General features: G+C 30.5%; 1 protein-coding gene and 1 non-coding gene across 2 annotated transcripts in view; both read left to right on the top strand.

Moving 5' to 3' along the window:
* The first annotated feature begins 2,528 nt into the window (after positions 1-2,528).
* Positions 2,529-12,414, top strand: part of LOC105626981 — a 45,248-nt gene continuing 35,362 nt past the window's right edge. The window contains exon 1 of the mRNA XM_012208267.1: positions 2,529-2,779. Coding sequence (XP_012063657.1) covers positions 2,529-2,779 — 251 coding nt within the window. The remainder of the gene's footprint in view (positions 2,780-12,414) is intronic.
* On the top strand, positions 11,890-11,961 carry Trnap-ugg. The gene has a single exon. It is a non-coding gene; the product is annotated as a tRNA-Pro (tRNA).

The following is a 12,414-nucleotide window of genomic DNA, read 5'->3' as shown; positions in this document are numbered from 1 at the left end:
ATATATATATATATATATATATATATTATGTATATATAATCAACGTTTGCTAATAATACTAAAGATTTGGAATATTTAGAAAAGTAAAATTATTTTTAGTTATACTAACCGAACATTAGATTAAAATTCTTTTACTCAATATATTTTGTTGCTATTATCAGACTCTTTTTTTCAATGTAGAAAATATTAGTTAATTAACGCTAATTAATGTAATATTATACGTCAATTGATATGCTACAGCTGCTATAGAAATAACTAACAAATATTTCTCGGGAGAATTATTGCAAACATCTTGTCAATTTTTCTGCGATATGATTTCGTTCAAAGATTCGCAAAATCAAGTCATCCATGCCGACAAATCCACAGTAATATCATCGAATCGAGGTCTGATCAGTGAACTAGAAAAATCCGGCAATACCATAGTAATGAAAAGGAGGCAAGATCGTATAGTAGGATGGATTGCTGTGACCTTATTATCTGGGCACAGCTCACATACAACGGGATTCAAATCAAAGATACTAGAAACCGTGTCTGATATTATTAGAGAATATTGAAGCTATCCAGATACAGTATTCGAATTGTTTTTTAATCATAAAAAGATATATACAAAGATATATACAGATATATACAAAAATACATTTAAACCATAAAAGCGGACATAATTTATGAATATATTATACAACATCTATTATCAAATTTTAGAGAGAAATGCATGTAATCATTTTATATATATTAATATTTATCCTAAATATAAATATGTTTACGCACAAATATATCTTTATTTTTAGACAAATTTTTTTATTAGAAATTAAAAAAAAGTTCTATAATATAGAATGAATTTATTTCTTTGAATTTTTTAAAATTATATTTAGAATTTGTTATTATTATATAATGCGTAATAAAGAATCATTCTAGAACAGAAAATCTGTCAGTCATTGGTCTAATTAATTCACACACACACAACACACACACACACACACACACACACACACACACACACGCGCGCGCGCGCGCGCGCGTAAAAGAAACGAAACGATAATTATTATAACTGACATGGGATAAAGTGTAATGAACCATATAATTCTTTTATAACTTTTTATTATGTGAAGTCTTTCAAGAACAGGTTTTAGAAATTTCTTTCACCTATTTGAATGCATCATAGAAAATCGGTTATTTTCTAAACACGTACATATATTTATTTACTTGAAATTTACTTTATCTTAGCTGCTATAAATTAGCGAAGAAAGCCATTTTTTCTTCATAAATTTCTAATAAAGTTTTATAAAATCCGTTGTCTTGACACGAGCGGAGAAAAAAAGATCGCATACTCGTTGTGTTGGGCCCCGGTTATGGTCATTGCGTCAATTCAGTCCGACATCCGTCCACGTCATGCGCTCGCGTGTGGACAGGCACTTCGTTTCGCGACTAAATACTCCCGTTAGGGCCACGTTTTCATGTCGCTTTACGGAGATAAAGAGGTCGTTCATGTCATGTCGAATTGAGCGTTTTGCAATGCCTTTTGAAACTTGCTCAAGCGCCGAAGCTCAAAGAAATAAGAGATGCTAGAATTCAATAGACAACCGAAGATTACTTGTTTTACTTGTCGAAATATGAAGATATTATTTGTTGTTTTTGTTTATCTATTCTCTCTAATAATACCGACATCGTGCGATATTGGACGTAATAGTATCGTGACGAAAATTTCTGGGATATTCGTTCCACAAAGATTGACGATGATGAATGATATGAATCATGAATCATTGTCAAGTTATACATTTATATTGTAGAAACGCATAAAATAGGATATGAAAGAATGTAGAAAAAGGAAGTTTGTTTGAAAAAATGCCATGGTTGCGTCGTTTAGAAATATAATTCTGCCATTATCAAATAGTAGATATTTCTCTAACTCGCGCGCGAAAGTTCAGACTTTCATAAATTACAAAGTCATTCGACACAGAGATCAGCATAGCGCGATTCCTGTATATTTTGATACGTATATTTGATACTTCCGTGTAGTATGTGTTTAATTATATCTAATTATTTCACTAATTAAACGAAAATTTAATTAGATGATACGTAACGTAAATGTTAAATCCTTTCCTAATGGCTAAATCATTAGCGTAAATTATGTTATTCAATCGAGATAATGAAACGTTCTATAAAGCGTGATAAATAAAAAGTTTTACACGTATTTATTTCATGTGAATATGGATGAAGAACATAAAGATACATGATATAGGCATACAAAAAAAATAACAAAAGATCAATATGTACGGTACACATGCGTTATGAATTTACGTAAAAACGGTCAGCATTGTTGCGCTGCATTAAATCGTTTGCCGTTGCTACGAAGTTTCTCATTGTGGGGCAGGACGTGTAGTACATACCGCAACCGCAGAATTAAAGGGTCAAACTGCCAGCGCCTGTGCGTGTTCAGGAAAGCAGTAATGACTGCACGCGGGCGCACAATAGGTACATGTTTTCGTTCTGCGAAAAGCGCTAATTTGCTTTATTTTATCGACTCATGCATGCATCGCGCATTGTTCGCGCTCGTCGTGGCAGAGAGGGATAGTGACACGTCACAGGATGCACGTGACGAGGCTGACAGCGGCGACGGTGCCGCTAGAGGTTGCAGTCAAGGCTGTAGAAAGGCACTGCCGGTTGTATCTCTCGCGAACTATACCGAACGGTCGTCGAACCTGAGCGTGTTCGTCGCCGTTTGCGCAAGGTCGTTTTACTTAGGTTCGTCTTGGTCGTCGACCAAGTCGACGCGCTTACGGTGATCGAGAGCAATAAATCGAATAGATGATCGGAGGTGCTACGATATAAATCATATATAGAGAAAATCGCGTGTAAGTCTTTGACAGTTAATCCTCTTTGATTAATTTGAAATCGATTTCTTCTGTATATCGACGCATGTCTAATTAAGATCATTAATCATTTGAACAATTAGGATCGTGGATTAACTGATGATATACTGATATAAAGTGACTATTTACTCTAATATGTACATCTTAAAAATTAAATTCTTTACAAAGAATTAACTGTAAAACTCGTATAAAAAACATGAAAAACAAGTATCATAATCTGAGATTTTATTGTGAAGATTTAATTTAATTAATTTTTTAATTTAGTTATTTTTTAATAGAGAGGTATGATATAATATTAAATATATCGAAAAATATAGTATAAAAAGTATAAAAAATATAGATTAAAGATTGAGAAATTAGCAGTCCCTCTGGATATTTTTGTTAAAGAAAATGGAACTTTAAATTGATTGATCAAAGAGTGTCATTGAACATTGCTGTGATAGATGCAGTTTTATAAGTATGTGTTATATGAAAGAAAATGAAGTAAAGTAAACTTTTAACATCGAGAGATTTCTATGGAATTCAAGTAGTGTGTTAATTCTCAAGTTTAGCTAAAATCTTTTGTCGGTGAGCAAGAGAAATTATAATCTAAAAAGATAGTTGCATGGACAAGCATTATTGCGAAACCGATAAGTTTGCTCATTACTGCATTTAATACATCAGTTGTTAGGTTTATAAAGTTATCTAATGAGGTTTCGGAGGCTGGGTGAAAGAAAATACGGCAATTATTTTCGCAAGCGACGCGTCGGAATTAGCGATCAATTTGCTCGTCGCAACGAAGAATCTTCGAAGATCGCTAATGGCGTTACTTGATTGGTGAGCCGTCATTAATTGTTTCTTCTTGTTCCACATTTGACTTTCTCAGTCTCGTAGTCCCGTTCTCTTCAATTAAATTCTTTCAGGTCGTTTCTATGAACTATGTCTTTCATCAAGACGTAGTCTTATTCTTTGATATTGATATTGACGTCATAAAAAAAACGACAGATTATAGAATGGAGAGTAAAATATATAATAATATATGCTCAATTAACAAAATTGATGAATCAAAAGAAACGACATATATAAAAATAAAAGAGCGGAGTAAAAGAATTATATAGAGATTTAATAATATGAAAAGCATAGGAAATATGAAAAGCATAGGAAGAAATATATTTGAGAATTACATTAGAAAAGAAATAAATATCACATTTTTGGGAAGAAAGGAATATCTGATTTATTATTGTAATTATAACATTTATATATGATGAAATGAATATATTACATGTTTTAATCACTTTTGAAAAATTTCGAAAAGATAATATCTGCGATTACACACGTAATGGGAAAAAAGGATAGATAATTTTTGATTTTTATACGACAATTCTTGTCTACTTTTTATAGCAAAATTACACGCTACTTAATTATTTTTCCACCAGTCTGTGCAAGAAAGTACAATGGCGCAGCCGGAAGAAACTTCCTTTTGTGAGGTCATTATATAGGTGTTTCCAACCCACGGTATGCAATTCTTTATGGTATTCTATCGTCGATCTCGCTCATCAAGAAAATCCAGTCTTCTATAAAAGCGTAAATTTCTTCTCTCAGTATTTCAAGTACTTGCGTCTTCGCAAATAACGATTGGTTGGGGAAATACACATTAATAATATCGAACATAGACCACAAGAAGGGATAGTTTTTCGTGACGTTAAATTTCCGTTCGTTAACTCAACGATTTCTCCATACTTCCGTTGTTTTATCTCAATTGATCTGACGGTACTCAGAGCACGTAATTTCGTTGCCAAGTTTACCTTTATGTAAGCCCCTGTTATACGTGGCGATACGGTTTATATTATACAGTTACAGCATACTTCATATATTTGTATTATTTTATTATCTCTTGACTAATGATTGCATTAATATATTCCGTTGTTGCTTAGAATAACGCATGGATTAATTCCGTTAGATCTTTCACCATTGATTGTCGTAGTAATTCTGTTATCGTTAACTGTACATGAACGAACCAGTTACTTTGAATGTACTATTGCGCTACTAAACTAACACCATGCACAGTAGCAATAAAAGAAAATAATTAAGCAGAGATCTCAGCCTTCATTAAGACTGTGAGCGTAATTCGTCCATCATTTACTTGCCTCTTCGCTCAGTTTTATCTGCTCGCTCATCTCAGCAAGGTAATGAACTTATAGCGTGTCTAATATGTCTTCCAACGCGATAGAATCATATGCTTGATGCATAGAAAATTTACAGGCTTTCTGGCAGAACTTCGAACTAGACGGCCAATCACATTTTGTCCTGACAGTAAATTATCCCGCCGTTTCGCCGTTCGGTCTGTCGTCGTTTTATCCATTAACCGTCGCTCATTACGTAATCACGTCAGGTGGAGGGGGCTTCGCTTATGCCATTAGCGACGCAAGTCGACTGACGCGAACCGGACTGTCGGCAGGCAGACTCGATTAACTTGCCACTTGGGGAGAGATCAATCGCGGCCTCGAACTTGACATGCAGCATGATTCGCCCCGCGAGTAAACCAGTGTCGCTGATTTCTCGGCATCTATTGTTTCTCATGAGGAGAAAAAATCGACTTATATTTACCAAAGAGCATTCCAAGACTATCAAGTTTCCCGCATGTCTTTACACTTATAAATTCTTTAATCAGTTTCTCTCGTCAACCTTATCCTTAACTTTAGTATGTATGTCTTTCTGAACACTTGGTTGTGTTCTATGAATTTTCGATATCAAGCTTTATTCTTAATTCATTTTTTAATTGTGTATTTTTAGTATGAGATTTGTTTATAAATGTTACATAATTAACTTTTAATTACTAGATCTACGTTCTAAATTAATAAAAGTATTGTAGTAGATACTTTTATCATGGTATTTATTATTGTTTTTAAGTACTACATTTTTATTAATTTGAAATATAAATAGATCCAGTAATTAAACATAAAATACATAATTATGTGTTTATAAATAAATCTCGTAACAAAAATATAGATTAAAAAATATACGCAATAAATTAAAAATAAATTTTTATCAAAAATTCACTACTTACTATATTTTATTGACAATAATTCTGTCAAGATTTATTAAAGTTTGTTAATATTAATGGAAAGTCTAGCAATATTACAATAACTTGTATAATTTGGACTAAGTTAGCTAGCATCCCGAGTTTAATACGTGATGTAATCTCAAACTTGTAAAGTAATTATGCGATGTGCTTAATCGGATGTACTTTATTTTGTATTAAATCACATCGCATGTTGATAATATTGTTGATAATATTGCTTCGATATTGTTACGTGATTATCTTTCAATATATATGTAAAATATGTTCATTAAAAATTAGTCGAAATGAATATTTATCTTTTGTTTTTTGAGTTTTGTATGAAGAATTCAGGAAATTATGATATCAGAATATACGAATGAAATTTATGAGTTGTTGCAGTAGAAGATGTTCGTATCGTGATAAGTTATAAAGCAAGCATGCGAATATGTACACATGTCATTACCGTCTTCCGTAAATAACGCTGAGTTTTGCTCATGCGAAAATATGAGTCTGTGATTCGTCATCATCAAAATGAACCGTATAGTATATTTTTATGTAAAGATTGTAATATTTATAATATTTGTTTTATATTTTACCTTCCTCTGATTTCACAAATTGATTACTGTCACATTTGATATATCATTTATGGCTGTTTTCTTTTTAAGAGAGATAACTGACACAAATGTCTTTGTTATTTATTGAATGACAGGAAGGATACAGTATTTGTGTATCTCCTAAAAGGAAAACAGCCAATTCTTAAAAAGAAACATTATCAATCCGATCGCGACTAATACAATTGAGATTATATTATGATAAAAATGATAAAAGTGAAAATTATATAAAATACACATAACAATTATTATAAGATAAATAAAAAAATGAATACAATTCTAATAGATAAAATATATATTTTTTATATTTTTAAAGTTTAAACAACAAAATTTTTCGAATAAATTTTAGGAAATTGCGATTTTTTTATAAATTAAAGTTATATTTTCGCAAACATTGTTCAAACTAAGCACGTCAGTAATTATTTTAATATTTATTTAATTATTATTTTATTAAATAATTAAATAATTGTGATAGAATCACAAAATAGTAGTCATCACGTACGTGTATACACAAGACACTATTAATAATAACTCTAATATTCTCCTTTCATAAAGTAGACATTTAATTTTCGATTCTCTAAACATCAATTTTACGATGTTTTGAATATGGCATGAAGATATAAAGCATAACCTATTTATAATCAGTGAAGCGAGAATAAGTGCACTCATTCTTGTTGCTTCAATTGTTATCCCTGCTTTCATTACTCTTTCCCTCCAATTTCAACTTGACTTGAAACATCCGGATAAATAGGGCAAAGGGCGAGACGAGTCAAGATTCACCCGGCTACAGGGATTATCTCGCCAACATCTTTGGAATAAGATCGTGTTGATTGCTACATGTTTCCTAAGCCATTCTACTAAACCATTGCGGTAATCGTGTACATTGCGTGCAAGATAGAACATCGAACTCCTTTATAATTAAAGGCGGATTGGACGGATCAGAGTCACAATCGATCAAGATAATTCCTAGCGATCATTTTTATTTAGATGACTCACGACTTTAGATGACTCACATACATGCCAAATTTCCATAGCTTTATGATTAAGAATTATGACTATCTAACTATTGGCTAAAAATTGTTAACGATTGCGTGATTAAATGTTTAGTATGTTCTCTAATATCGTATTTATTATATAGAATTAGAAATACTCGGGTTAAAATATATGGGTTTAGTAAACGAAATATACATATAATTTAAGTTATGTATTTATAATAAATGTTAGAATTGTATTTCAGACATTTATTGTTTGTAGACATTTTCACGATTCAATTAGAGCTAAGTTAATCTTGCTGAAAATTTCTTTTTAAAGTTATGTAAAAACCTTAATAAATGTGAATGGAATAAAAATTATCATGACATTATAATATAGCAAAAAATATGTGTTGTTCATAATTTAGAATCTAAAAAAACATTATCTTCATATTTCTATTTCCTTCAGTGATAAAATGTATGATTATTTATGCAGTGTATATTATTTGATTGCATTCGAAAGACGCGAAAAATTCCGATCATCGGAAGATGAAACTTGAATTTTATATGATAACGCCGTCTTCTCATAAACTTTGATCCTTCGGAATAAAAATGTTATCAACATAAGCCATGATGTTGTTCGGAAAGTAGACGTATTGAAAGATATGCTCTTTTGGAAAATATTTCACATCATTAATAAGAATTTTTATAAACATGAATTTTGATTTAATTTACTTAATTTACTTATAATATACATTCTATTAATTCTAAATATTAACTGAACGTTTATGATTTTACTTAATTCTAGATGTCCACATTTCTCTTTCTACGTTAGGAATCAAATCAACATTTATTCAGCATGCCTGTTAATTATTTACATTCATTAAAGCTATTACATTATAAATAAAATCGATTTATTCGAGTTTTTGTTATTGCAAATAACAATGCAAAACAATATAAATCAATTGTGTTATGACATTTTTTTACGCTGTTTTATGTTGTAAATTTAGGAATACAATGTGCATAGTAAATATATATAGTTATTTTATCACTCGATATATATGTAATTTACGCTGTTTGCATATTCTGTCATGTGTAACGAAAAAAAATGATTTTTTATCTCATCTCATTAGTCGTTATCACATTAAAGAAAAAAAGGCAAAATCGCCGGATTGGCCAGTGATTTTTTAGCGGTCGAAGAATACGTTGCGTCAATACGATTTGCCTAGCTTTATACAATTTATCATAGAATTGATATCAGTTCGCAAGGATTATCGAGACTGTTTTATCGCGCTGTTTTTGACTGGTTTTTAGGAGAATTCCGTTGTGAGTGATCGAGTTTATTATCTAATGGTTAATTTGCAGCAAAATAGCTACAATCTTCTTTGTAAATTCGAGAGTGAAATAATTCAGGTTAATTGGTGTTAATTAGATTGATTAACGTTATTTTCTATAATTAATTAATGTACGATTTTATGAAATTAAGAGCAGAAAAGGACTATTTCGAGAATAAGTACTTGTGCAAAGTTAAATTAAAATTGATCCGATCTGAAAATTACTTGGACTTTAATTTCAATTAAAAATTTTAAATAAAAGAACAGAAAGAGTAAATACCATCTTTTAAGAGAACTCGTTTCTTAATTGGATATACGTTTTAAAAAAATGAAGAACATAAACGCGTATGAATAGAAAGTGCACATGCGAAAAAATATATTTATATAAATGCAATATTAATGTCATACGTCAAACACATTACATCACTGTCATTTTTGCAACAATTTGTTATTAAAATTTTACATTATCTCTATTGTTTGTCTCTTGCTAATGACACAACTGATTTATTATTATTATAAGAGATCTTGAGAGTGACGAAACTACTGCCGATATACATATTCTGCGTTGTTTCAAATTTATTCATCGCAAATATTGTTAGAACTACAAATCCTAACAGTACAGTACAAGCTACAGTACAGGCTAAAACGCATTCATGTATGTATCCAACATAAATACATTCGTCGTCGTTGCATAATGAAGACAATGTTGTACCATCGTTGATTCTATAAATGCTATTCCGATATTTGAAACAAATTCCCTTTATTGTCTATTCACATGACTTTAATTAATCTCTTAGTTGATTATATTTTCTCTGCCATTTTTCATATTGAATCTAAATAAAGAATAAAATTGTTTCTCGTATTTGGCTTCTGCAAATTCGCTTAATTGATATATTATGTAATACGGAAAAATTGGATCAATAAATTATTAATATTGAGGTCGTGTATAGAATGATCATTTCATCACGCGGGCGGAACCTGCGCCATTTGTCAGATCCAGCGATCCGCAAAGGGTATTCGCGTTAATTACCGCGCCCCTGTGGAGATATCAAGTCTCAATTTCCACGTCGAATTAGTAGCTGTACGTGATAGTGGCTGATTGATTCAATTACTTCGTCGTGTAAACGCTACAATTTACTGGGAACGAACCTTCATGCAATTTTGCGTTTTAATCGTTTATCATAATTGAAAAGGTCGTTGTTTATGAGCAAGCTATTCTTCCTTATGCAGTTTCGAAGTATGACTAATAAATAAACCTACCTAAATGTTACACACTCTGATTTTAATAAACTTTGAGTATTCTAAGTCAAAGTAAGAGACATGTATTTTTTTATACGTGCCCACATGGTCATAAAACACCCTCTTGAAAAAAATTTGTTTTTATATTTCTAATATCGAAATGATAAAAGATATAAAAAAAAATTCCAAATGAAAGTTTTATGGTTTTTAATGTATTTTATGATAGTTTACTCATAATGTTTTTTTTTTCGAAATTCTATTCCCTCAATTTTAAAAAATTTTTAAATTTGAATTTTAAACAAAATTTATAACATATTTAACAAATACAATCATGTACGATAAAGTTATTGCGAAAATGCATTTTTCAGAAATAAGCTAGATATATGGTATATATATATATATATATATATATGTATGTATATGTTTATTTTTGCACCATTATTCGCGCGTCTCATCCGCAATGCATGGCGCTTGTTATATTTGCTTTAAATTTTTGTCTTATATGAATATAATAAAAAATGCATTTTCGCAATACAACTTTATCATACATGATTATATTTATCGTTAAATATATTATAAATTTAGTTTAAGAAAAATTTTTAAATTTTTAAAAAAATTGAGGAAGTAGAGTGATTTCGAAAAAAAGACATTTTTAATGAATATGAGTCGATGAACTGTCGTAAAGTATATTAAAAATCATAAAACTTTCTTTTGAGAATTTTTTTATTATTTTAACAATATATATAACTCTGAAATATAAAAATTGATTTTTTTCGAGATAATATATAAAAATATTTATCATCATTTATCATTCATTCGATGGCGCAACATTTCCAAGATGGAACAGGGCTTATCTTTCACGAGGTATTCGTATAAACAATGAATTTTTTCCGGAATTAGATTGTTAGCCTAATATCCAACCTCCAGTCTAGAAAATCTCACACATACATCCATTGACATATATATATATATATATATATATACATCCATTGATATATGGGACTTACGGGTTTAACGCCGGATCCGAACGACGTCGGTGATCAAAAATTTTAATCACCAGATAGAATCATTTTCGGCTCTTTAAACACGAAAAATTGCGTATGTGGATCTATAGATCGCGAGTCAATCGCACCGAACGGCAAGCCACTCGACGCCTATACTAAGATACAAAAGTAATAATATAAGAGATATAATATACACTGAAAGAAAAGATTGGCTGAATATGGCATAACGTTTTTAATTGCTTGCAGCAGCCAATTAAAAATGCTATGCCATATTTTACCATATCTTATTTACTGCAGCCAATCTTTTTTTTCAGTATAAGAGCATGAGGACACATATAAAAAAATACGTATCTTTTAGTTTGACCTACATTACAACATACTCAAAGCTTATCTAAATCGAAGTAACGCTTGAGTAGGTTTACTTGTAAGATATCTAAGCTTGACTTTCAAGAGAAGAATGATGTGTAAGATGTTTATAGAGAGCGCGACATGTATCATACACATATGAGATCTACTTTATGTAAAGCTATATCTAAAACGAAGTTTATTTCACATTTTTATTTAAAATATTTTAAGTAATAAAGACTCTTAAGTGATAATCTTTTAAGTATAAGGATTTTTGATAATGTATAAAGTTATAAAATCATTAACTTAAATAAACAATTATATTTTTTAATTGCAATTACACTCTTATGTAAATTTTAATAATTAAAATTGTTTATTAAAATTGTATTTATTAGATATATTTTAATTGCAATATCAATGAAAATTAATAACTGTGATATATATTTGGGAGTTTATTACGAAGTATTAAGTAAGTGGCTCAGTGGTCTAGGGGTATGATTCTCGCTTTGGGTGCGAGAGGTCCCGGGTTCAAATCCCGGCTGAGCCCAATTTTTTTCATAGTTTTTTTAACACTTTAATAAATTAAGATATAATTTTATGAAAAATTAAATATAAATTAAAAAAAATGATTTTTTTAATTTAGTATAATTGTAGTTTAATTAGTATAATTGTACAATGATTAACTTTTTATTATGAGACAGTGATTAAAAACACTGATATTTTTTTTTACTTTGAGTGCGATAAGTCCCATATTCAAATTCCAGCATAGAGTCCAATTTTTATTTTTTTTCTTGTATTATATTATAAATCTTACCCACGCGCGCGCGCGCGCGCGTGTGTGTGTGTGTGTGTGCGTATGTGTGTGTGTGTGTGTGTGTGTGTGTGTGTGCGTATGTGTGTGTGTGTGTGTGTGTGTGTGTGTGTGTGTGTGTGTGTGTGTGTGTGTGTGTGTGTGTGTAGAGGTACGTACGTACTACAACGAACTACAGAACTATACGTA

This window comes from Atta cephalotes (genome assembly GCF_000143395.1).
Source record: "Atta cephalotes unplaced genomic scaffold scaffold00007, whole genome shotgun sequence".
Taxonomy (NCBI): Eukaryota; Metazoa; Arthropoda; class Insecta; order Hymenoptera; family Formicidae; genus Atta; species Atta cephalotes.
The sequence above is the reverse complement of the archived record's forward strand: the minus strand, read 5'-3'. Positions and strand labels throughout refer to the sequence as shown.